This window comes from Opisthocomus hoazin, chromosome 8 (assembly GCF_030867145.1).
Source record: "Opisthocomus hoazin isolate bOpiHoa1 chromosome 8, bOpiHoa1.hap1, whole genome shotgun sequence".
NCBI classification, from domain to species: Eukaryota; Metazoa; Chordata; class Aves; order Opisthocomiformes; family Opisthocomidae; genus Opisthocomus; species Opisthocomus hoazin.
The window spans coordinates 17,288,042-17,315,053 of NC_134421.1; the positions used below are offsets into that span (position 1 = coordinate 17,288,042).

Below are 27,012 nucleotides of genomic sequence, written 5' to 3' on the forward strand. Positions count from 1 at the left end.
AACCTTCTTAGGCTTCATAAAGGTTTATAGGAGTGAGTGGAGGTTTTTAGGAGTGAAGAAGTAGAAAATAAACTTATAATATCCCGTTTGTAGTTTTAACTTAGTGTAGAGCTTTTTGTATCATAAGTCAGTGTCTTCTGCTTACGTTTGTCTGTGGGCAACCACTAGATGGACCAAAAGTATATTCTTCAAATATCTGACATGCTTACATGTTTTCAAACATTAGAAGGGAATGTTTGCACTATAACATAATGCATACAGGTGACTTGTAAATTGTTATGTATACACATGCATATGTATCTATAGGCTGAAACTTAAAATTCCAGAAGAACTATTCTCTGCGTTCTCAGATGAAATCTGGGAACAGAGAGTTGAGGCCTGGTTTTTTTTGCTTAACAGCTGCTATAGTGTTGGTCTGTGTGGCTTTATAATGAACTTGTCTGAATTTTCTTTTATTTCTTTTTATTTTTAGACATCTTGTGCACTCAATTAACATGCCTTAGTAATGGAGAGGCCACAGTTTTAGAACATTTTTGAGGGCTGGGGTAGAATCTTGAATTAATCACCGATTTATTCAAGTGTAAATGAAATCTTTCTCTGTAATGCTTGCTGTATCAATACCTGGACTATTCTGCAGTCAAACTGAGTTGTGGCGGAATCATATCAATGTAGAGCATTGTGTGTAGTAAGCATCAGGTATTTAGTTAACATACTGTTTGACACTTCTATAATTAATGTCTGTAAGATTTTGAGGACAGATGTTATTGTTGTTTAAGCTTCTGATGTTTAGCTGTCCCTTTCAACTGGGAGAGAACCCTGTGGCCTTTCAGCATTTATACATTTAAGATGGAAGACTATCCCTCTTCCATTGATCTCCTGCAGATCCTCCTGCCACCAGAATTGCTGTGCTGATGTACAAGTCAGAGTAGCAGTTCTTCCTTCCTTCTGCTCTTTCCCCTTTCTCATTTTAATTCTTTGCTGTACGTAGCATGGATTATTAAAATGGAGAGGGTATGGGTATGCTAAAATGGAATACTCTTGTTTAATTTGCATTAATCATTTGCTGCTTGTGAACCCATTTGAGAGATTTAATGCTAATCTGTGCTTTGCCTTGGCTTTCTGCTTTGTGTTGTCTTGTCCTGCTTCTATGTTTTTGTTTTTGTCCTGCAAACCGCCATTTCTTTGTTCTTGTGTGTGTTATTTTATTTCTCCTTCATGCTTGTCATTGTCTGCACTTGGCTTTGATTGCGCAAAAAAAAAAAAACAAACCAAAAAAACCCAAACCAACCAAACACAATGTGGGGCCCATAAATCTGCATCATTGAATATCCTTGTCGCCGTTGATGACCTGCTCTCTGCTCCTGTCCCTTCCTTGGCCTGCTGTGATTGGTGGCTCCGTTGCTTGACTTGGGCTGTGTTGTGTGGATGGAGCAGTTCACCCAAATATGGCCTTCTTGCTGACAGGTATCATTTCTGTGAGAAGTGCTTCAACGAAATCCAAGGGGAGAGCGTTTCTCTGGGAGATGACCCATCACAACCTCAAACGTGAGTTATTTGTGTTTGCTTGGGCTGTGCATTCATAAGATATATCAAGGTCTATAGTGCTTTGTGAAAGGGAAGGAGTTTAGTTTTAGGTAACACTCGCTATTTGTAGGCTAGTAGAGGGTGGATCAGATATTCTTCATAAAAGCCTGGAATTGTCCTGTAGACTTTTTTTTAAAAATCTGGACTAACTGCACTGTAGTGAAAAATAAACACTTAGTGCTTAAAATTTGAACTACATTGATAGAGGGGAAAGGAGAGAATTGCTTTTTTTCTGAAACAAAATGTGAAAGTATTCTACTGCAGAAAAATGACCGTGCCTGCAGGCAGGTAGGTGACAGACATAGTTTGAAATTGTCAAATGTACCATTCTGTTTATGGACTGGCTATGCTATTAAACTTGTATTCAGCTTCAAATTGTTTTTCATCCAAAGCAGAAACAGGCAACCTCCTCTTGCCATTACTTTTGGAGTGCCATCTGCTTATGAGAAGTGCTATGCAGTTGTTGAAGAGATCATGGTAAAAGGCCGTGCATGGATTTAATTGCTTTTTCCATGCTGGTGGATAAGTGTTGGGACAGTCTTTTATTCTGCTGTACCATCCTCACACCTCCCCCCAAAAATCTTGAAATAGAATTTTGGGACACTGAGCAAGCCCTTGAGAGACAAGTCAGTGCCAGGCAGTTACTCTTTGAGCTGTTGAAGAAAGCTGTCTGGGGGAGGGCATTGCAGGAACACTGAAGGTAGAAGCAAGTGAGCAGTTTAGGAAAGTCTAAAGCCAGGGGGAGAGTTGTTGAAGTTGGTAACTGGACAAACTGAGTTAAATTCTACTTCCAGTGAAAGCTGTCTTTAGCAGCATGTTACCAAATCCTGGTTGCCCTGATGGATGTATCTAGAACAATCATGACAGAATCCATTGGGGCTTAGGAAGATGTCAAGGTACATCTGCCTGTCTGGAAGGAAGAAGGAATGATGTTCGTTTGCTGGTCAGTGTGATGGGCCATGTGGATAGGATGGATTACTAGTCTACTAGAAGCAAAGACTCAAAGTTTAATCAGTATTATCCAGTTTTGTTACTGTGAGATGGATATGAAGTACTTACGTATGAGAGAAGCAGGTACCTGTATATGTGAAAGTCTGCATATAAAGAAACATCAAATATATTCATGTTTATGTATAAATCTCTGTTTAGCTACTGAGAGAGTACGATCTTTCTCATACACATAAGTTGGAATGGTTTGCCACAAACCTTTGAGTAAGGGTAGAAGGCAGCATAGAGTTCTTTTGCTTTTTTTTTTTTTTTTACTCTAGATTTGGAAATAGATGCTGGGTAATTTTTTTTTAATAATGAAAACAATCAAAAACGCTTTCAACACAAGCAATGGTAAGAAGGTACTTGCAGCTCGTAGTATTCTTTTTCATAGCTGGTTTAAATGCTTCGTTGTTGCGTAGTGAAAATGGAGGTTACAGGCTGCACATGAGGAGCAAGTACACTTTTGAATGTTCTCTCACCTGCTTACAGGCTTTCTCTAAGGAACTCATTTTACTGGGACGTAGAGATCCTGCTGTCGTCTTCTCTTCCCACAACCTGTAGTTAAAAATGAACAAAAGCAGAAAAGATTAGTAATATATGTCAGGTCCTGTTTACAGTTCTGCTCACCATATTATAATAATAGCTTGAAGTAATTGGGAGACTGAACTTCCCTCATTTATCTGATAAGGAGCTTGAAGTATGCTGCAGGTCACTATTCAGAATAAACACTGAAATAAAAGGATAGGAAGGTTAATGAACCTCATGCCACTTGGATGGAGTCTCTCTCATTGCTTCTCAGAGAGACATGTACTGATCTACTCATGTTATACAGTACTTCCATCGGGATAAGTTCTTAGAGATCTGGGTATTGTTGTGTGATAGTTCTGGACTATTTTGAACCAGCTAGGTGTAAAAGATACCTGGGACCTCACTGACAAAACCATGGAATTTCTAGCCTTTCAAATGCTGTAGGAAGGTGAAGATGCTGCTACACTGAGTAGCACCTGGGCTGGGGTTGTGGGGTGTGGAAGCTGAAATTTATCCTTTGTAGTTAATCTAGGAGGAGGGCTAGGGGAATCTGAAGTAAGATAACCTACCTTTCTCAGTTATCAAAGATAATTGGAATTCTCTGCCTTTGGGATAGGAGAGGCGTATCAAATAGCCCTTTCACTGTGAAATACTGATCAGACTGGTCCAAAACTTCAATGTCGGCAAGTTTTACCATTTATCCTGTAGTAAAACTGAATAAGGGAGCAATGTGGTTCTACACAAGCTATTGTCCCTATAGAAAAGAGTGTTTTCCATGGGCAGAGTCAAGTGTGGTGTATACTTTAGTTGCCTGTCACTTTGTGAAATACAGCTCCTTTCCTTGTAGTGCCAGTAAGCGTTTAAAAAAACCTGCTTGAAAGTTTTGTCTTGATGTGTGGGTATGTGTGGTATGGCATGAATGTATGTTGTCGTGTGTTAAAACTGAGTTTTATTGCCTGTTTCTCCGTAGCACGATAAACAAAGAACAGTTTTCAAAAAGGAAAAATGATACACTGGACCCTGAACTGTAAGTAATGCTGTCACACTTTGAATGATCCTCATTTCATTATAATTATTTTGTAAGAGGTGTGTTACTCATTCACCATCAGCTTTGTTTTTCAGTGTTTTCCAAATTTCATGTAGCTTTGTTAGCCAGCAGGGACTGCTCAGTAAGCATCATATCTGGCATTCTGTGCCGAGAACCTCAACCACCACAGCTGTACTTGAGAAACATGTAACACTGTATGTGTGGGCCAAAATGAGTGCATTTTGTTGTCTTGAATGTGGATTCAATAGAAGGATGAATACAGATAACTCTACTTTGAAACTCTGTTGTGGCAAATGCTAAGTCTCAGAACTGATTTGAGTCATTTGGCAGTAGCTCTTTTGGTGCTGTTGGCTTTTCTAATTGTCATGTTTTACAGGCAGCTGTAGTAGAAGGGAAAGTTGTTAAATTTGAATCAGCCAGATTGTCTGCACTGCTCTGGAAGCAGAACTGTAGACGTTCAGTAAAGTTAAGATTATGGTGACTCAGCTGCTTTTCTTTATGTTCCTGAGAGTTTTTTTGAAGCCACTTTAAATGGTCCTGCATTATACACCTGTGCTGCTACTCTGCAAACTTTATCTTCATATTCTCAGATGAGTGAGCAAAAAGGATATGTATTCTTCCCACACCATCCTTCTAAGGGTATAAGGGTCAGCCAGTTCTTCCGTTTTACAATGACTGTGGGAAGGAGAGAATAGTAACTCGATTCATAACTTTTCTTTCCCTTTGCTATAGTAAAGATGTAGCTTAACACTAGAATACAAGCCTAACTTACAGTATGATGCCATGTGCCCTACATAAATGATAACTATTCATTCAAAGTTTCAGACTCTTCTAAATAGACATGTTCAAAAGTAGTCAGATTGTCCCGATACATGAAGCAACCGTAGATATTTTTGAGAATTGTATTCACCAACATCTGTGAGGTAGACCATATCACTTACCTCAGTTGTCCTTAAATCTTTGTTAGTCTTCTGAAAGTGACTTTGGTACTGCTTCTGTTTTCTTCCTTCCCACCTCTCTGCAGTATATTTGTAATGTATCCCAGGCTTCAGGCATAGTGGGCAACTAAGAACTAACTACTTCTGCTAGTTCTTCGCTTCTGAGACCTGTAAATCCATTTTCCTTTCTTCATTATAGCAACAAGCAGTTTACAGATTTTATCCTTAGAAGGGCTTCACTTTAAAAAATGAGGTGGATGGCAGTAAGGCAAGCAAATAGTAATAATATGTCCCTGCATAGTCTACCTGACTTGAGCTGACAGTCTTAATTCATGCTGGAGGCTGTTCTCAGTATAGATGTGCCCTCTGTTAAATAGGCTCAAGAGACTAAATGCTAGAACTCCTCTAGTAAAATGTTACAAAATATACAAGCAAGTAATGACACTACTAACCTTGCTTCCCTTCCCCCTTTTTTCCTTTTACAGATTTGTTGAATGTATAGAGTGTGGAAGAAAAATGCACCAGATCTGTGTTCTTCATAATGAGATAATCTGGCCTTCTGGGTGAGGAATTTCTCCTTCCTAAGTAGAGACTATATGATAGATTTACTAGAGTTACTGTATAAACTTCCTTATATTGGTTATATTTTAAAGAGCATCTAATGAGAGAAGTTACATTCCCACTTGAAAATTTTATAGAATGTATAGGGTAACATCAAATTTAGGCATCGCATCTTACCGTGTTGTATGTGAAATTGTTTCTAACATACCTCTGTGTGGAAGAGACCCTTTCAGCCATAGCTTTCAGCATTTTATGTTTAAAAATACTAGTGCTTCATGATGTTTTTAATTCTGGCAACAATTTCATACTGATCGATTTTCTGCACAATTCATATTGCTTTGTCATCTTCAAAAAAATTTTTTAACAACTGAAAATTGAACTAGTGAATTCCCTTTTTTGACTCACTGATCAGAATAAACCTGAAAAACAGTATAGTTGTCTTTAGATACTCCACAGCTCATGATCAAAATACTGGGGTTTTTTTTTCTGACTACCTTAAAAGGTTTTTGTAAAAAAAAATGGTAAATTATATGTAGAAAAAGCGCTGTAAGAGCTTAAATGCTTCCTTTCTTGACAAGAAAGCTATGACTTTTGCCATTCTGTTGTCCCATCCACATTGCTGCAGAAGAGGGTAGACATCCTGTAACTGAGGAAGAATCTGCCCGTCATTTCATGCTACAATGTACTTGGGCATTTAGAAAAAAATTCAACCTTTTGCTTTATGTATTGCTGTATCTTATCTCCATCAGAGACATCAGTTTGTGACTATTTGTTCCAAGAATACTTTAAGCCCATACTGTTAGACCTGCCAGTGGAGACCCTGTTTGCTGGGCCTGCAAGTGGTGATACGGGTGACTGACAGGAGGTGCTCCCCCTGGAGTTAGATCCTGCTCTGCAGCTCCAAAACAGTTGGGCCGTTTCTGCTGGCACTGGTCTTTGTGCTGTCTTTTATTTCAAATTTCAGTGAAGGTGTTTTCCAGACCAGATAAGATGTGGTGAAAGATTTTGCTTCTAATGATAAGATGCTAAAGAACTTACCGTCTGACTTGGGGTGGGTTTTCACATTCTCCTGTTTTTGCTTCAGCTTTGTCTGTGATGGCTGCCTCAAGAAAACAGGACGAACCAGGAAAGAGAACAAATTCTCTGCTAAAAGTAAGATTCTGACACTTACACCACAAATGTTAGGAATGGGGAAGAGGTGGCTTTTATGCTTGTTTTACATTTATTTCAAAATTTTGAGTTAAAGGAGGATACTTTGGGTCAGTTCTGAACATCAGTTCTGCGATGTTCAGAATGGTTATGTTCACAGGTGTTGTCAGTTAAGTCTGTTATAGAGGGTTAACATACTGTTTTAGTGCACTGCTAATGCAAGATACACATCCTTTTATCTTAATTGCAGTATTAATAGCGTTGGAAAATAGTTGCTGTCTGACTGCAGTCTAACTTAAGTTTATGATAACAGAAGTCACCATGAGTACTGTTGCTCTTAAGAGCTTTGATGGAGATAAATACTGCATAAGCTGGTGACAAAACTCTCTGTAGACATTTCCTCTTGATCAAGGCAGCTGATTTGAAGGCAGCATAGGAGGAAATATGTGCAGTCATTGTCCATCTGTTCTATAGACAAAATAAGTCTGCCAGAAGCTTCTTAGGTTGGTGCACTTCTTACAAATAGTAAGTATTTACATTTCTGCTTAAAAAAAAAAGAAGTCCCAGCCAACCAATAGTGTCGAGATTCTAACAAGTATTAACTGTAGTGTTAAGCAGTTACTTTTTAACCTCCTTCTTTGGAAAAAGAGGACAGAGGCTATCAAAGACTGTAAATTGTCTTGAAATTTGGGTGGGGGAAGGCTTACAGTTCAGTCACAAAAAGTGTTCTCTTGAACTGTTCTTCTGAAATGGAGAGCAAACCACTCAATGGTTTCAACACCCGAGTCTTTTTCCAAAATCAAAACTTCCTAAATTCACCAAGAATACAGGAAGAATACAAGGGTTCTTTTACAGCTTTTATCAGCTTTTGTTTCTAGCAAGCTGTATGTATTGCATACTTAACATAGTATAGTTATGCTTTACGGAAAGGTGTCAAGCTGGAAAAATGAAAAGCTGATTAGCAGATAGGTAACTCTACCAGAAGTAATGGACAACAGTGAGACAGGCCCTGTCTGAGAAGCAGTTCACTCCATCTAGAAGTGTCTGTGTTTAAAGATAAAGCTTTAATTTATTATAACATACTGCATGCATTGAATCACTTTCCTTTTGACACATGAATAGAGAACTTAAATTTGAACTGTTCAGTTTTGTATATATTTAGAGCTGTATTTTTCTCCTCCAGGGTTACCAGCTACAAGACTTGGTACTTTCTTGGAGAACAGAGTCAATGATTTCCTAAGACGACAGAGTCACCCAGAGGCGGGAGAGGTTACAGTTCGGGTGGTACACGCATCTGACAAAACTGTCGAAGTCAAACCAGGAATGAAAGCAAGGTATGTTCTTTCCGTTTCTATTTTTGCTTTCTTTTGATGGAGGTGGAAGCTGTTTGAATTTACTTGTATGCTGCTATTTTGAAAAAAATACTGCTGTATTCAAAACCTCACTGGTGACCAGTTCTTGACAAATGGGTGTTACAGCAGCATATTGATTAGTTGTGATAAGTGTCATCTTTTTCATAGCAAAAAGTGAATGCCTTGTATTTTGAGTAGTCTGTAAGCATTTAACTTTAAAATTGCATTAGAATTACACTTTCAGTAGCCCTCATCATTGTTGCCTTTACCTAGTGACATGCATTCTATAACAAGTGAGTATTTTTCATATTCCTTTTTACCCACTGTAATCTGCAGGTTTGTAGACAGCGGAGAGATGGCCGAGTCTTTCCCTTATCGAACAAAAGCGCTGTTTGCCTTTGAGGAGATTGATGGTGTAGACTTGTGCTTCTTTGGGATGCATGTACAGGAGTATGGCTCAGACTGTCCTCCACCCAATCAAAGGTGAGGAACTGCATGGAAGTGTATTTTATTTTGGTACTGTCTCAGCTGAGTGAACCTTCTGAAGGTCTGTATGGAGCTTCAGTGTTGCAGGTGTGAAGACTGCTAGTGCTGTTAGCTTCTAGAAACAAAATAGCCTCTGTAGGGAATATGTCAGGTAGAGTTGCTTCTTGCTGGGGATGCTGGCGGGCAGACTGTGTTACCTTAAGGCTTGGTTGTCAGTGTGCTCAAGGAAAGGATTGGATAGTTTTGGAGAGATGAGGCTAGCATATCAAAAGAAAGCTGAGTTTCTGGAGGTAATTTAGGATCGGAGGCTTTGAAGATTGCTGTTACTGGATGCTTCAAATGTGTAAAATAATGTGAATAAACTTGTAGAACTACTTTCAAATCTCTGCTCCTCATCATACCTTTTTTGGTCTTTTTTAGGCGAGTGTATATATCTTACCTTGACAGTGTTCACTTCTTCCGCCCTAAATGCTTGAGGACTGCTGTCTATCACGAAATACTAATTGGATATCTAGAATACGTCAAGAAACTAGGGTAAGTCTTTTTCAGTGTTTTCTTCTGTGCAGCATTTGTGCTAGATAGTTCTTAATACAAATGCAATTACTACATCCTATTTTGCAGAATATGGTGCCTAAATATCAACCGGTAACAATAACTGGGCAACAACTGTGTATAGTTGAAAAGGAGAAAAGACAGAAAAGGATTGCAGGCCTATCAAGAGACACTTGTGCTTCAGATATTTTTAGGTTTACAAACTTATGTATAACTTCCTTAAGTCTTAAGTAGGAAAAGTGAGCCTTTCTATCTGGACCATAAAATTTTGCTGGCCTTGTTGATAGTGCAGTCCTTGTGTAATGCTGCTGCTTTAATCAAGTCATTCCGTTGGGCTGGCAAGTAAGTTCTTACCCATGTTTATAAGGAGAAAGGTAAGTGTATTCTGTCTGTACTGATTAACTCTGCAACAGCTATGTAAGGCCACTAAAAAATCTCTTCCTGAATGGGCAGTTAAAATTGTGAGAAACTGAAAAGTTGTAAGAGGAGGAAGAGAGTAGTATACTTGGGACAGCACAAAAGAGAGCACAGAACAACTGAAGAAATGAGAAAGGTGGAAATTAAATGACCGTGATTACTGAAGTAGAAAAGGCAGTGATGTAAACATCAATCTATTGTCAAAGGTATCTGGTGTAGCTTGCCAGAGTTATTGATGAAGGAATCGTTAGGGACTATGCTGAGAGTAGCTGCATGAGAAAAATAAGAGGAATCAGAACAGAGGTGGGTGGTACTGTCTTCAGTACCTCAGTGAGATTATATATTCCTTAGTACTTCAAAGGCATATGTTAGACTTCTTTCTGCGTTTTTTTATTGTGTGTTTCCTAACCTGTGAGTCTGTAAAATTGCTGCATAGAGCTCAGGCCTCAGCTTAATGCTGTTTTCTGTGCTAATGGGTAACATCAGGTTCTCATTTTAAGAAAACAATGTGGGTCACACAGTATCATCTCTCCCTTCTTAGGCAGAAGGAACGACAACTGGCTGCAGTTCCCAGGGTTTGGGTAGGGTTCTGCAGGGCTGTTTCTCAGCATGGCAAGGATGGTTATTTTTCTCAAACTTGAGGTCTGATTATTCCTCCTACTGGAGTTCTTTTCAAAAACTAATAGAGAAGAACTGAGGATGAAGAAGTGATCTTCGTGGTATTATGTTACCTGCAGCTGCTGCTATTTGGATGTCATCTGTCTTCATAGTGCTTAGATTGTACACCCAATAGCATACGTTGATGGGGACTGTTTATTCCCAGATATAATTGTGAAACCTCCTAAAACTTGATCCTCAAATTTAAAAAACAGATTATTTACAGTAGAAAAGTGAATTGTGTGTTTAAGTAAATCTGTTTTTAAAATGTTGCTAGGTAGTGAATGACTGCACTGTCTCAAGAAAAAAAGAATTCTGCTTCTACTACTGCAATACCTAGTATCCATCTTTCTCTTATTAGTTAATTGGGAGGTAGCAATTGCAAATCTATATTGGGCTTTAATTATTATGTAGACTGGAAAACGTGCACACTTTATATAAACTACTCTGCATATAGGGCTGTGTTTTAAAAAGTTAGTGGAAAAATGCTATCACATGAATGAAGCCGGAATGAACACTGGAATTAAAATCTTGGAGAGCTGTAATTATTGTCCATCTGGTAGCACGAGCCAACTTTGTGGTGGCTCCATCTCGTGGCAGAGAGGAGAGCAAGCACTGGTGTTAATGGTCAGAGCCCACATGTACTTTTTTGTCTAATGATGCTAGGTATACTACTGGACACATCTGGGCATGCCCACCTAGTGAAGGAGACGATTACATCTTCCATTGCCATCCTCCTGACCAAAAGATACCCAAACCCAAACGACTGCAAGAGTGGTACAAAAAGATGCTGGACAAATCTGTGTCAGAGCGCATTGTCCATGATTACAAGGTTTGTTAAGTGTATGTTTCTGCTGGGGGGTGAGGGGTTTGGCCAGTCTTGTCTTGGTTTCTTCCTTGCCTTACGCATTGTACCTGATTCTTGGAGGTTGCTGTATTAGTTTTAAGTGAAATGAGCGCTAAAAGTTTAGAGTTAAAATATATCCTCTTCAAACCATGCAACTTCTGAAACAGTTCTAGCAAGAGATTTGAAACGATTCCATAGAACAAACTAAATTCTTGAGGAATACTGTAAAAGAGAGCAATTCTGATTTCACTAATACAGTGAGAATATACAGTATCTTTAATATTCCTGTGTAAAATAAAATTGCAGGGTTAGGCTGCTGACGCAGTTAGATGTAAAATATTTGGAATTATTAGGACTTCAGCTAGTGTTGACAATATAGTGATTATGTTGTCGCATTTGGTAAGTATGCATATTGAGGTCTAGCACATGGTAATGATTTATTTCTTCAGCGTGGGAATATTTGATATGTATTTGACAAACTGTAACTGATGCGGTGTTAAATCTGCACTTAGAACGTGCTCTCATAAAACAAACTGAAATATTAAGCTCTCATTTGTTTGATCTGCTGGTGCCTTTTTATCATTTATTAAGAAGAGTGCCTTTACTTATGTGACTTGTATTAGTGGTAACCAAGTGTTCTGCTCTTTTTTAGGATATATTTAAGCAGGCAACAGAGGATCGTCTAACAAGTGCAAAAGAGCTGCCTTACTTTGAAGGGGATTTCTGGCCTAACGTTCTAGAGGAGAGCATTAAGGAACTAGAGCAAGAGGAAGAAGAACGGAAGAGAGAAGAAAACACTAGTAATGAAAGCACAGATGTAAGAATGCTTCTGCTATTTCATGATCTAATGTAAAAGTTGTGATTACATACGGCTAATTTAAAAAGGCGAGGGGCTAAGCACTTTGCTTAACTGGCTTTTTCACCTTTCTATCTTCACTCTTAACACAGATTTCAGTTTTAAATTTTATAAATTAGAGCTATTAAAATACCACTAAGCCGCCTTCGTATGAGCAGTGGCTCTTCATATGGCTATAAACCTAACTAGTTACCAAAGTCAATTAGATTGAAACAGCTGCCAGTTGACTCTTTTGCTGCTGAAATCCAGTTATAATCAGTGTTCGCGGTGCAACTTCAGCCTGACTTGGAAGCTTTTTCCTTAAGCTTTAACTTTTGAATAGTGGCTAACCGTTTTCATTGTAACTTAGATGTGTTATAATACCAGTCTTAGCAGAATGTTCTGAGAAAGTTATAGAGCGCTGTGATGTAGTAGTCTACTCTCTATAGATACTTCTAGTGGAAAGCTTTAAGGCATTGAGGATCTGAAGCACAAATTGCTGCTGAACTGTTGTTGGGCTACTTAAACTAGAGAAATTTCTTGCTGCCATCTTGTGCGATTTTTTTTTTTTTTTTTTTTTTTTCTGGAGAATGTGCAGCAACTGTGCTTTCACATTCCACAAAGAACAAAAAAGGTATGCCTCTTAATGCAACAATAAATTTGAAAATTAACAGATGTGGAATTTATGCATCTGCCCATCCTCAGAGCTTCTAAGCTTGTATGGAAGAGGTGGTGAATCTAGGATAAAGTTGGTAGTTTTGATCACACAGTAATACTTGGTAGTTATCTCTGTTTAAAGACTGTTGCTTCGTTACCTTATTAGATACCAGATTTTTGTTGGGATTTAGAATTAATCTTTTTCCTTAAAGACCTTTGGATCAAAAAAGTTAGGTTTAACATTACAACCAGAACTTTCCTGTGCTGCTCTTTGCAATACCTTCTTTCAAGGACTTTGAATAAACTAAGTGCAAGAGTAACCTGGGAATTAGGCAACCTGATATCAAATTTGCACTAACAAACATCTTTCTTAAGAAGGTAGTATTTAAAGGTTTTTCTTTCGCTTGGCATAGCTGCACGTTCCCATCTGTCTAATGTACCAGAAACCAGTTGTGAGGAATCTGTCATTGGTCAATGCTTAGTTGATCCTCCGCAGCAGTTTGGCCACAAAATCCTGCTGTGGGGGAAGCTTGCAGCATATTACTATTTAACCTTTATTATTAAAAATAATTTCAACTCTTTATTGACCACACGTTTCACTTCTTGAAAATGAGGCAATAATTCATCCTCAAATGAAGTGGTAGTCATTCATGCTCACTGGAAACTTCCATCCTGACAAAGTTGTTATAAGCTTGGAAAAATGCTTGTTTGGCTAAAAATTGCTTTGGTCCTTGACCATCACACTGCAGTGTTTTGAGGGGCCCTCTGAGAAGCAAAGAGAGGAATAAACTGTTAATTGCTAATTGATTACAATTGAAATTAAGCTGATCCGTTTTGTTCGGCTGTTGCAGGATATGACAGGAAGAAGGTGCATACTAGAAATTGCACTACTAATGCCTCTTGGACTCACAACAACAGCTTCATATCAGAATCAGTTTAATGCAGTCTATTAAAAAATAAAAATAAATCTGTCGAGAGCTATAACAAACGAAGTCTAGGTGGATTAAGTTTTTCTTACCTCTGGTTAGTGCAATATCAGTTGTACTTTTCAGTTATTTTTAGTTTTGAATTGCATTGAGAAGCCGTCTGCTGAACCCCTTTGTGATTGTCTAGAGGTTCTTCAGTGTTCAACTACAGCAGACAAATGGGTTTCAGTAAATAACATTGCACCTCCTGAGCACTTACGGTTTAAATATTTTTAGAACTGTGTATTGCTGATCTTGATATCTTCTGGAGTGATTCTAATGAAATTAAATTAATTTTTCGGGGGACCCTTGTAAGTGTCTTCAGAGTAAATTATTGTGAAGTGTCTTTTGTCCTGCAGTTATAGAATATGTGAAAGTAGTAAAATGCTGATGTGGTGTGACTTAGATACCTGACATAAGATGCCTTTAAAATTAATAGGTGAGCAAGGGAGACAGCAAAAATGCCAAAAAAAAGAACAATAAGAAGACAAGTAAGAACAAGAGCAGCTTGAGTCGTGGCAACAAGAAAAAGCCTGGCATGCCCAATGTGTCCAATGACCTCTCCCAGAAGCTGTATGCCACTATGGAGAAGCACAAGGAGGTAAGAGTTGATAGAATGAGAAATACGTGTTTTACTTAAGTAGAAAGGTGTACAAAGCTTTGATACGTCAGAACTGTGCCCTGTAAATTACGCATGTTTGGCTGGAGAATTGAGTGGCACACCAGACAAGTACCAGTCAGTCTGGGCACTCTTTGCTGCGAGGGCAGTGGAGATAAATACAACTGTGGTCATACAGAAGTTCTAACAGTCCAGACTGTCACAACAGTTCTACTGTTACTGTTCAGTCCAGCGTTCTGTAAGCCTAAACCTTCTGAATGTGAACCTGCAGGGCACCCAGAGGTTTGAAATTTCCCAGCCTTACAAGCACACCACCCTGGTGGCACATCACTCAAGTGTTAGTTGGTACTGGAATTGTATGCTCTGTGTAATGAAGTTTGGCAACCGAAGCATCTTTGTAAGTGCTGGCCTATTAAGTATTTTTCCTTTTCAGGTCTTCTTTGTCATCCGTCTCATTGCTGGCCCTGCAGCCAACTCCCTGCCCCCCATCGTGGAGCCTGACCCCCTCATTCCGTGTGACCTGATGGATGGGCGTGATGCTTTCCTAACCCTTGCTAGAGACAAGCACCTGGAGTTCTCCTCACTACGAAGGGCTCAGTGGTCAACCATGTGCATGCTGGTGGAACTGCATACCCAGAGCCAAGACCGCTTTGTTTACACCTGCAATGAGTGCAAGCATCACGTGGAGACCAGATGGCACTGCACTGTTTGTGAGGTACGCTTGGTGACATTTTCTCTACTTGTGTCCCCCTATTTCTCTGCCCAGAGTGCTGTTACCTCAACTAATTTCTCAAAATTAACTGGTAGAAAAAGACCTGTACAGCTCATCTTCTGGCAGTTCAGAAAGAAAAGAGGAAATGTTTTCCATAACGGGCAATTGTACAACTCTGTTACTTGGTGTGATTTTTGTTGTCGTCTTTCAAGCTGTGGAGAACTGAAGTAGCAGAAGTTTATTTCTTGTAGTTTATTTAAGGTGCTGCTGCTTAAGCAGTTGGGAACTATAGCGACTGCGTGAGCTGTAATGGTAGGAGCAATTGATTCCCACCCCCCCCACCCCAACTTTATCTTCCAGAGTCAGAAGTGTTGTGTGTGGTGCTACGGTATTTCTGTAAATAGGGCTCTCCGCTGGTTTACTGGCATGGAGGTTTTGCTATGCTAGAAGTCAGACTCCTATATTTGGGTGACTCTTCCACTACTCTGTTGTCTCTTGTGTCTTCAGAAGTCTTTGCAGTACCAGTGTGTTTGAAGATCAAGTCCAGTTGTCTGAGTCAATGCTGAGCCCTCCAGAAGCTGGACTAACCTTGAGTCTGGCTTGTGACTTAATTTTTTGGCCTGCTGGAAATAAATGACTGTCTCTGATTCAGTTCTGAAAAGCTCTGATTAAATGTTCCTGTTTCATCATATATACCAGAAAATTTCTAAATTTCCTATGGATTAATGAATCCTGAGGACTTGGATCAGTTATTGAGCCCAAACTCTTGTGCTGTTGCTTTCACAGAATGTAAATGCTCTTCTGTTGTTCTGCCCAGTATGCTCTGCTGTTTAACTCGCCTGAAAACTGAAAATGCAGCTTTTATTCTCCTTTTTTTTTTTTGAAAATTGGTACCTGTCCTGCCACTCTTGCCCTATTCTTTTGAAGCAGCAGCAGATGAGCAGCTGTTTGTTCCTTGCGTTTTTATTCTCTTTTGCTATCAGGAAAGAAAGGGATTTTTCTGGCCCAGCTGAATGTGTGACTTACTAGCTCAGAGCAAACTTGTTTTTCAAGCTATATTTATTTGTGTAGATTTCAGACGCCCTTGTGCCCACACACTTTCCCTGGCTATAATTTGGATTTATTCCGTCTCTAGTACCTCAACATGGTGTGAAATATTTAATTTCTCCCTAGAGCGACAATTTGCCCAGAACCAACTGGGATTAATTTGTTGAGGTGGCATGACACCATTTATTTGTTGTATGGAATTTCAGGAACACTGATAACTTCTCCATCGTTGTCTTTCCAGGATTATGACCTGTGCATCACTTGCTATAACACTAAAAACCATGACCACAAGATGGAGAAATTAGGCCTTGGTCTAGACGATGAGAGCAACAACCAGCAGACTGCAACCACGCAGAGCCCTGGTGACTCTCGCCGCCTGAGCATTCAGCGCTGTATCCAGTCTCTGGTCCACGCCTGCCAGTGTCGTAACGCCAACTGCTCACTGCCGTCCTGTCAGAAGATGAAACGGGTTGTCCAGCACACCAAAGGCTGCAAACGCAAAACCAACGGAGGGTGCCCCATCTGCAAGCAGCTCATTGCTCTCTGCTGCTACCATGCAAAGCACTGCCAGGAGAACAAGTGCCCGGTGCCCTTCTGCCTCAACATTAAACACAAGCTCCGTCAGCAGCAACTTCAGCACCGTCTGCAGCAGGCACAGATGCTCCGGAGGAGGATGGCAAGTATGCAGCGGACCGGTGTGGTAGGCCAGCAGCAAGGATTACCCTCGCCCACGCCAGCCACTCCGACAACTCCAACAGGCCAGCAGCCCCCGACGCCGCAAACCCCACAGCCCCAGCCTCCGCCCCAGCCTGCCTCGCAGCCTCAGCCTGCACCTCCCAACAGTATGCCACCCTACACCATGCCGAGAACTCAGCCGCCCAGTGCTGTGTCCCAGGGCAAGGCAGGTGGCCAGGTGACTCCTCCAACTCCACCGCAGCCACCTCAACCACCGGTTCAGGGTCCTCCTCCAGCAGCAGTGGAGATGGCCATGCAGATCCAGCGGGCAGCGGAGACCCAGCGACAGATGGCACAGGTTCAGATCTTCCAAAGACCGATTCAGCACCAGATGCCCCAGATGCCACCTATGGGAATGAACCCTCCACAGATGGGCAGAGGTCCTGGTGGTCATATAGATCAAGGAATGGGGCCAGCAGGAATCCAGCAGCAGCCACCGTGGGTGCAGGGGGGCTTACCCCAAGCTCAGCTGCAGCCAGGAATGCAGAGGCCATCCATGATGTCAGTAGCCCAGCCGGGCCAGCCGATGAATATGGCACCTCAGCCAGGGATGGGTCAGGTACCTGGCGCTGCTCAGCCCAAACAACCACCTCTGCCCCAGGCGGCCTTACAAAACCTACTGCGGACTCTCAGGTCTCCCAGCTCACCCATGCAGCAGCAGCAGGTGCTTAACATCCTTCACTCCAATCCCCAGCTGCTGGCCGCTTTCATCAAGCAGCGGGCTGCCAAGTACGCGGGGTCCCAGAACCCGCAGGGGATGGCCGGTCAGCCTGGCATCCCCCAGGGTCAGCCGGGTCTCCAGCCGCAGCAGGCCATGCAAGGGCAGCAAGGAGGGGTGCACCCCAACCCAGCCATGCAGAACATGAACCCCATGCAAGCGGGAGTGCAGAGGCCCAGCATGCCCCAGCAGCAGCCGCAGCAGCAGCCGCAGCAGGCCATGGCTGGGATGAATCCTCAGGCGCAGCAGATGAGTATGAATCACTCGGGGATGGCTCCCCAGTTCCGAGACCTCCTGATGAGGCGGCACCAGATGATGGAGCAGCAGCGCCACCAGCAGCAGCAGCAGCAGGGAGCAGGACCAGCACTGGGGCCGGGGATGGCCAACCACAACCAATTTCAGCAGCCCCAGGGCGTCGGGTATCCCCAACAGCAGCAGCAGCAACAGCAGCAGCGAATGCAGCATCACATGCAGCAGATGCAGCAAGGAAACATGGGACAGATAAGCCAGCTTCCGCAGGCGATGAGCGCAGAGACTGGAGCCAGTTTGCAGCAGGCTTTCCAGCAGAGGCTGCTTCAGCAGCAGATGGGCTCCCCAGCTCAGCCCAACCCTATGAGCCCCCAGCAGCACATGCTTCCCAGTCAGGCCCAGTCCCCGCACCTACAGGGCCAGCAGCTCCCTTCATCGCTCACCAACCAAGTGCGTTCTCCGCAGCCTGTACCCTCACCGCGGCCCCAGTCCCAGCCCCCCCATTCCAGCCCGTCCCCCCGGATGCAGCCTCAGCCTTCTCCGCACCACGTCTCCCCACAGACCAGCTCCCCACACCCAGGACTGGTAGCTGCCCAGGCGAACCCCATGGATCAAGGGCACTTTGCCAGCCCGGACCAGAGTGCAATGCTTTCCCAGCTTGCTAGCAATCCCGGCATGGCAGGCCTCCATGGTACAAGCACCACGGAACTGGGGCTCAGCTCCGAGAACTCAGACTTGAATTCAAACCTTTCACAGAGTACACTAGACATACACTAGACACATTGTAGCATTTTGGGAGCAAAAAAAATAAAAAAAAGTAAAAGAAGTAAAAAAACTTATTTTCTCAAGACTTTTTGTACTGAAGACAAATTTTTTTGAATCTTTCTTAGCTAAAACAACATTTTTCCCTGGAACACATCTGAACTCTGCAGCAGTAGTTTGTGGTTTTAAAAACAAACCAACAATGAACCTGAGGGACAGTAGAGTACAAAGAATATATTTTTGTTATGGCTGGAATCATAACCAGTCCTTTTTCTTGGGTTTTTTTTTTTTCTCGTGTGTGTTGGGGAGGTCGGGGGAAGAGGGTGGTCTTTTGGCTGTTAACCAAAGGATGCCCTACTCCTGCCTCCAATAGGTTTTATTTTTTTTTAAATTAATGAAAATATGTAATATTGATAGTTATTATTTACTGAGGCAGATGGTAAACATTTTCCCTATTCTGGTTTTTCTTCATGTCACTGCAAAAAAACAACAAAAACAAACAAAAAAAACCACAGGAGAAGGTTTTCATATAACCGGAGGACAAAAGGGGTTAATGTTGCTTTAAAAATACATTACATATATAAATATATATATATAAAAATAAATACCAATCTTTTCCTCTTTGGAAATAATGTCAATTCTTTGAAAAATGTAAAAATATTAAATAACTCAGTCCCCTCCTGAAGTCTACTTTTGTCCTCCAAGAATTTTCTATACAAGAGTCTGAGCTTAAAAAAAAAAAACTTCAAGTATTAAAATAATTTGTACATGTAGAGAGAAGACAACATTTTTGCAAATACACAGGGGCAGCTGCCAAATGGATGTAGTATATATATTGTGGTTTCTGTTTTCTTGAAAGAATTTTTTTCGTTATTTTTACATCTAACAAAGGAAAAAAAAATAAAAAAGAGGGTAAGAAACAATTCCAGTGGGATGGTTTTAACCTGAGGAAAAAGTCCCTGGGGTTTCTTCTTTATGCTTGCTTTCTCTCTCCCGTGCCCCTCTCCCACCCTCTTCCACTTTCTGTAAAACTTGAAAATAGAAAGCAAAAAACCCTCAAATGTTGTAAATCATGCAATTAAAGTTGATTACTTATAAATATGAACTTTCGATCACTGTATAGACTGTTAAAAATTGATTTCTTATTACCTATTGTTAAATAAACTGTGTGAGACAGACAGCCTGTTTTTAATGTTTCCCTTCTCTCCCATGTGAGTCGCTTGTTATTGAAATGGCGGGGGTAGCAGAATACCTGCTGCTTCAATCAAATATTCGCTATTCAGACGTCGGAGAGCTATTTAATGTATATGACTGTTTTAAAATGCAAATCTCTAATAAGGGATGTGGAGTAATAATTAGCCTTCTAAATGGACGCTTTTTGGTACAACTCTGCATTCGCGTTTGTTCCTGGCATGTATCTTACCAAAGGAACGAGGCCCGACCTTGACAGCTGTGCCAGTCAGCTGTGCCCACCCTGCTCACATGCCCTGGGAGCAGCTGATCTGCAAAGGACCTGTTCTGCGTTTGGAAATGAGAACTGTTGTTTGGATATGTGATATTAAAAAAATCCTCTTTTGCTTGGAATATATTGTACGCCTTTAACACCGAAGTGCGAGCATGAGGTAAGCTTGTGTGGATGTCCCACAGACACCGCACCGAGATGGCACGTGGGTGCCCCGTCACCCTGTTGCAGCTGGTGATCTGCCAGACGTAGGGTGCGTGCGGTCGGTGACTGTGTGTTATATGGATGGTGGGGATTTCCCGAACAGAAATGCTTCAGCTGCGGAGCGCATCTGTGTGGTGAACCCTGTTGTGTGCTGCCTGTAGCTGCGTGCCCGTGGAGTTAATGCCATTGTGCCAGGACGCATTCCGTGTCGTGAGCCGGCCGGGCACCACGTATGCGGCCGGTCCGTTGAGGGCTTCCCAAAATACGGCCGCCCGTCTCTGCCTGTACCTACGGCGCTGGCTGCCTAGGGCATTGCACACCTGGAAGACCCGGATGGGACCAGGGCATAACAGCTGCGTAAGACCAGGTGTGTTGTGAGCATCGGTGTGTCCGTGAGTCCCAGGCAAACAGCAGCGTGAGCAAGCCGCCCTCGGGAAACTGCTGGTGGAGGATGGAGGGGGGACCCTGGACGGATGGGAGCCTCAGCCAAGTAATGGTGTATGGTGACGTGAACAGAGGTTAGTGCTGTTGGAAAACGGGAGTAAAATGCTTGATATTTGGGTATAAACACAAGTAGGACAATGACGCCTGTATTTAAAAAAAAAAAAAATACAGCGTATTTGGTAGCCTTCAGTAAGATAGTGGGAAGTTACTGGGAGGCTGAAGGAAAGCAGCTCTGCGCTTTGGTGTTCTGCCTTGGGCCCTCCTCCCGCCCATCACCCCTGCATGGCCCAGACCAGCTCTGCACCAACCCCGCAGCTGCTGGCCTGCTCTGAAGGAGAGCAGAAAACAAAAAGCCACACCTTGAATAGCAGGGCAGCAGCCTGGGGCCGTTTAGGTCTGCGTTCTCCATGCCAGTCATGGCAGCTTCCCTCTTCCTTCGCCCCACCCAAGCAAAGCCTACTTTTACTGTCGGCCTTGGGCCTTCTCCAGCTGGAGTGTAAATAAAATTCCTCCTGACCACGTACTGGCGAGCAAACTGTAAAGTGCGCTCAGCTTTCCGACTCGTGTGCTTTTTGTGCATCCCAACTCGGCGCCATGAATGAAAGCTGCTTGCTATGTTAGCACAAAAAGTCTGAGTTTGTCCTGGCCTGCGTGGGAGCTTCTGGTCCAGGCTGAAGTGGGGAGGCTGTGAGACCTTGCAGGGCAGCTTTTGGTTCAAAGAGCTACCGATCTTCCAACTTCGAACACCAGCCGAGGGGCTTGATTGAAAGATGCCAGGAGGCATTTTATGTGACGGCACAGCTGCCCTGCCCCTCTTTGTAGGTGCTGTCTCTGAGCAAGGCTCAAACATTTTATTGAGGAGGGGTGGATGATCAGTGGTCTCAAATTTGTGTGGGGTTCCTTTCCCCTCCATCGCTCTGCCTCTGCTTTCCCTCATTGTACTGGAGAAGCAGAACCCACCTGTTGGGAAGCCACTGTGGCTGACTGGGGAAGGGGTAGGACTTCAGGTTGGCGACGCAATTAGGATGTCATCTGTGTTGCTGCTGTGCGCCCTTGCCAATCGACTGCATCCAAGTCAGAGCAGGTTGTTTCCCTTCCCACCTATTTGTTAGGCTCTTGGACCAGCAAAAAGAACTTGTATCCAAATTTTTACCAGTCCGATCAAAGATTTATTGTCCATTTACAACGATCCTAATGCTAATGGTCAAATAATACTCAGTTTAGTGATGCAAACTTTCTAATGTCTGCCCCGTCTACTGCCCCTCTGAGGCCTGGGGTCAGTGACTGCGGCTGCAGGTGGGGAGGCGTACAGGGAGTTTGTCACAGAGTCGCGTAACGTTCATGGTTTCTCCCTTGCTCTTGGGGTCATCTCTTTGTAAAAAATACTCTATGCTTTGCTCTTCCCTGGTTCGTTGTTCCACATTATGTACAAGTTTACTGTTTATGGAGTGGTTCGCATGTGTCTTTGTTACCCCTAAAACTAGTTTTACCTAGCTGCTGGTTACTCTGATGACTTGGCTACCGGTGAATATAGCCCTGGGCCTGCAGTACCATCCTGCGACCATATGTGTCTGCCACTGTTGGTTTCTTTTCAAATTCTAGCATCATCGATACCCTGTTCTACCCAGAGCTACTTCTTGTTCCAGAATCACAGAATGGCTGTGGTGGGCAGGCACCTCTGGAGATCATCTAGTCTACCTCCCTGCTGAAAGCAGGGTCACCTAAAGCAGGTTGCATGGGGCCATGTCCAGATGTTTATCTCCAGGATGGAGGTGCCACAGCCTCTCTATCTCCTCCCCCTGCCAAGTATCCATACAGATGGATATGGTCCCCCCGAGCCTTCTCTTCTCCAGGCTGAACAGTCCCAGCTCTTTCAGCCTCTCCTCACATGATAGATGCTCCAGTCCCCTCATCATCTTCTGGCCCTTTGCTAGACTCACTCCACCATGTCCGTGTCTCTGTTGTACCGGGGGAGCCCAGACCTGGATGCAGCACTTCAGATGTGTCTTGTCAGGGCCAAGGGAAAGGCTCACCTTCCTCCACCTGCTGGCTGTGCTCTCGTAATGCAGCTGAGGGACTGTTCACTGCATTTGCCACAAGGGCATGTTCTTGACATGTTGTTCAACTTGCCACCAGGACCTCTAGCCCCTTTTCTGCCAAGCTGCCTTCCAGTATGTGCTGGTGCATGGGTTTGTTCCTCCCAGGTGCAAGACTTTATGTTTCCCTGTCAGCCCATTCCTTTGGCCTGTTGAGGTCCCTCTGGATGGCAGCACAACCCTTTGGTGTATCAGCCGCTCCTCCCAGTTTTGTACCGTCTGTGATCTTCCTGAGTATGTACTCTGCCCCGTCCTTCAGGTCACTAACGAAGATGACGTTAAACAGTATTGGCCCCAGTAACAATCCCTGGGGTACGTCGCTAGTTGATGTGCCTCCACTGGACTTTGTGCCAGTGAGCCTAACCCTTCAGTCCCCCTTGCAATCTATTTATGTAGCCCATACTTCCTCAGTTTGTGAGGAAGTTGTCATAGATGGTGGCAAAAGCCTTAAGTAAATTAAAGATAAACAACGTTGATTGCTCTCCTCTCATTCACCAACTCAGTCATCTCATCACAGAAGGCTGTCGGGTTGCTTAAGCGTGATTTCACCTTCATAAATCCATGGTGACTACTGCCATTCACCTTCTTGTCCTTAGTGTGTTTGGAAATGGTTTCTGGGAAGATTTGCTCTGTCACCTTCCCAAGGATTAAGGTGAGGCTGACTGGCCTGTAGTTCCCCAGATTCTCCTTTTTCCAGACAGGAGTCTGTTCCACTCCTCGGGAACTTCCCCCAGTCACCATGACTTTTCAAAGATAATAGTGGCCTTGCAATGATATCAGCATCTTCCTCAGCACTTGGGAGTGCAACCATCAAGTCCCATGGTCTGGAGCATATCTAGTTTGTTTAAATGTTCTCTAACCTGATTCTACTTCACTGAGAGTGTCTCCCTTGCTCCAGACATCCCCACTGGTCTCAGGGACCTGAGACTGCTGAAAGCAGAGAACTTCAGAGAGGCACCCAGGTGGGCTGATTTCCCAGAAGAGTTATGAGAGCTTTCCCCAGGATGCTGTCCTCCCAGCATGTCCTTGTTCTCATGCATACATGTGGGCTGAGCCCCCATCTGCCATGTATCAAGATCTCTCTGGTCCACATCACACTTCAACCTGTGCTTGCCAAGCTAGTCTATCCCTTCCTCACTTGATTGTCAGTCCTCCTGTCCCTTGCCTCTTGTCCCTAGTTTAAAGCTCTTCTTTACAGGTTGGGCAGCCTTTGTGTGCTTAGCAAAGGTGGTTTTGCCCCCTTCATCAGGTGGATCCCATCTCTTCATAGCAGTCCTTGATCCTTGAAGAGGGTCCTGTGGTCATAAAAGCTGAATCCCTATTGATGCCAGCTGCACAACCAGTTGTTGACCTGCAGACTGCATCTGTGCCCCCTGAAGTACTTTCCCCTTACCAGCAGAAGACCACTCAGTCTCCATACTTATGCCGATTGCATCCAAACCCATGAAGTCACACTCCCAAGTAATTAGAGACAGGATGAGAGGCAATGGCCTCAAGTTGCATCAGGGGAGGTCTACACTGGGTATTAGGAAAAATTTCTTTACTGAAAGAGTTGTGAAGCATTGGAACAGGCTGCCCAGGGAAGTGGTGGAGTCACCGTCCCTGGAGGTGTTCAAAAACGTGTAGACGTGACACTTCAGGATATGGTTTAGTAGGCATGGTGGTGTTGGGTTGACGGTTGGACTTACTGTTCTTAGAGGTCTTTTCTAACCTATGATTCTATGGTTCTGTAAGTCAGATGGAGAATCACATTTCTCAAGTTGATCATACAAGGTACTGGGATGAGGAATGATGTTATATTTCAGGACGTTAGCTGCCCTCTGGGAGCTGAGCTCTAGGCCCAGCAGTTCCATGGGCTTCTCCCTAGTACCTGCTAGCTGTTGGTTGCAATAATAGATACACAGCAAGTGTATAATTGTACGTAAAATCTAGAACAGTGTTGGTAACTGTCACCTGGTCATTAGACAATTGTAACAGCGAAACAAGCTGCAACACAGCTCCAGGCAGGCCGAGACAAGTCCAGACAGCCTGACAGCGCCAAAGTTACTCACAGAGTAAGCGAGAGCTTATGGCCTCTTACAAGCAGTGGCAGCACCATGACAAGGCTGAGGTACGTGATGTGACAGCGACAGCCATTCCAGATTCTGCTTCCTTTTCCAGTGCTTCCTCCAGTGTTCAACACACACTTAGTTCCTCTGCAAGAAACACCACCTCCTGTTGCCATGATGGTCTTTTTACAGACACCATGTCCTTGACTGTGCTGCTCCCAGTTCCAGCCAAACTCGAGGACTCTGGCCCAGCCTCTCTGGAGAGTCTGGAGCGGGTCCTGTGTTGAAAGACAGCAGTGGTTGGAAGTGTCTACTCCTAGTGACTGGTTCTGCCTAAGTGTGTTAAGAGGCCTCCTACCCTTCAAATGAGCTTTTCTTTGAAGAACAGCCTTATGTTGCCCTGGCTGGGGAGTGTTTGTTTTTACAAACCCTCTTAGCAGCTGCCTTGGTACAACACAACCCTTGGGTAATGGTCAATTTGCACAAGGAGCCATTTCCTCCCTCGTCTTGTCAAAACAGATCACGTGCTACAGATTCCGGCCTGAGACAGAGCCCCTGAGCATGAGAGCGCAATGGGCTCCATCTGCAGTGGTTTCAGCAGCACCTACCCCTGCATCGCGGTTGAAAAGCCACCGAGATGCTCCGTCAGCCTTGGCAGGCGTGTTGTGCGCACTGGCACTCGCCTCTCCAACTTGCATCTGGCACTTCTTCGTTTAGCAAAACGGGGGGTTGGTGATTTGGTTGAGCGGCCTCAGTTGCACTCCCTTAGAACAGCACCGGTTGTAACTCCCCAGCAGGGATCCTGCACACGGTGGATGTTTGAAAGGGAAACCTGTTCTGTAACCGGTACTGCGGTTAGCCGATGGGCAATCAGCCATGGCTCCAGTTTACGCTCTCTGTTGTAGGGAGTGTGCTGGATTTAGGGAGGGTGGAGGAATTACTATTGGCACCATCTCCCATGGCCGTCTTCCAAGCTCTTCATAGCTCTTGGTGAAGTCGGCGTGGCTCAGGCTGTTGTTTTCCCCAGGTGTGCTGGGTGGTGGCAGGCTCTGGTGTGTCTTGGGAGCAGAGAGTTGTGTGGGATGCAACCACGAGGTCTGTCAGTGGATATTTTGCTTCTCCCCATGCCCCTGCAGTCCCCAGGGCAGTAGCAGGAGTGGGAAGGCAGTGACAGTGGCATTATGAGAACACTCTTTGCCAAGCCTGCTCCTCTGGCTGAAAGGGCATAGCTTCTGCTGTCCTTCACTTAGGTTTGTTTCCTTCCTCACTTTTGTTTTTCATTGTCTTTGTTGCCCCACGCTGTTACTGTAGCCTTTCTGAAATGGGGGAAGAATGCAGGTCCGGTGGCATACCCTGTGGAGGAAGAGTCACAGCAGCATGGGGCTCTGGGGCTGGTGAAGCAGGGGCTCAGACGTGGGGGCATCCCTGGGCTGGTGTAGAAAGGGTCTCCAAGGGCTGGAAGGTGGGACTTGGGTGTTAAATTTTGGCTGGGAAATGAGGCCCTGGTAAGCCAAGGCCCAGCCCTCTGCACTGCTGCTGGGGACAGTGGCCGCAGGGGTGGGGGCTGTGGGGTGGGCGTGGGGACCGCAAACAGTGCTGGAAGCCGGGGCCCCATTTTCTGCTCGGAGCAACCCCGGCTCCCTAAGATGAAGGTCTGTCAGGCGTTTGCTTTTCCTGTCCTTTCCTGAGATCGCAGCAAGCGCAACAGCACAACAGCAGCGGTTGGAGAATCCCACGTTCTTCTTGTGCAAATGTGTTCTGCTTTGCTGGCAGCAGGTTGGCAACTTCAAGTTTCTTTAAAGGCCCTTGGGGCAGGTGTTCTGGACTTTTTATTTTTAGCCCACCTACTGTATCCCATGCTGTTCCTCTCCCAGACTGTGGACCAAGTGCAGTGTCTTGCCTGAAAATGTATTAAAGGGGCACGTGGGGGGATGTGGGGGAGGAAAAGGATGCCCGTCCCTACACAACTCATGCAGCCTGCTTGGCTCATGGAGCAGCACATTTTCTTTTCTGTTTTAAGGAGATCTGAAAAGTTCTTCTGGGGGAAGGAGAGCTGACAACAGGTCATAGGAGAGGCACTAACTACCCACTGTGGTGCTAGATCAGTACTGTGCTGAGGTGGAGGATTTAATACTCTTTGATCGCAGCTGCAGTGGAGATTACCTCTCCGTCCAGCCAAAGATCAGGACGTGCTTTTTAAGTTGGTATTTCAAACAGCTTCCAGTCTGTGGTCTGCACTGAGTCACACAAACCCATGGGCAAGACAAGTCTCTGTCCTTGCTTAGCGTTGCCACTGAAACCCGCAGCACACTGCCCAGTCCAGCTGGCATTCTGCAACCTGCAAGATGAG

At 44.0% G+C, this 27,012-nt stretch overlaps 1 protein-coding gene across 7 annotated transcripts in view; it reads left to right on the forward strand.

The window, feature by feature from the left end:
* Positions 1–19,588, forward strand: part of EP300 (EP300 lysine acetyltransferase) — a 69,576-nt gene extending 49,988 nt beyond the window's left edge. For all 7 annotated transcript variants that reach the window (XM_075429529.1, XM_075429525.1, XM_075429528.1 and 4 more), the window contains 12 exons: positions 1,465–1,545; positions 4,073–4,129; positions 5,574–5,651; positions 6,734–6,801; positions 7,982–8,132; positions 8,487–8,633; positions 9,057–9,170; positions 10,929–11,094; positions 11,762–11,926; positions 14,006–14,167; positions 14,619–14,900; positions 16,186–19,588. In XM_075429529.1, coding sequence (XP_075285644.1) covers positions 1,465–1,545; positions 4,073–4,129; positions 5,574–5,651; positions 6,734–6,801; positions 7,982–8,132; positions 8,487–8,633; positions 9,057–9,170; positions 10,929–11,094; positions 11,762–11,926; positions 14,006–14,167; positions 14,619–14,900; positions 16,186–18,423 — 3,709 coding nt within the window. In that variant the 3' untranslated portion in view covers positions 18,424–19,588. The remainder of the gene's footprint in view (positions 1–1,464; positions 1,546–4,072; positions 4,130–5,573; positions 5,652–6,733; positions 6,802–7,981; positions 8,133–8,486; positions 8,634–9,056; positions 9,171–10,928; positions 11,095–11,761; positions 11,927–14,005; positions 14,168–14,618; positions 14,901–16,185) is intronic.
* The last annotated feature ends 7,424 nt before the right edge of the window (positions 19,589–27,012 follow it).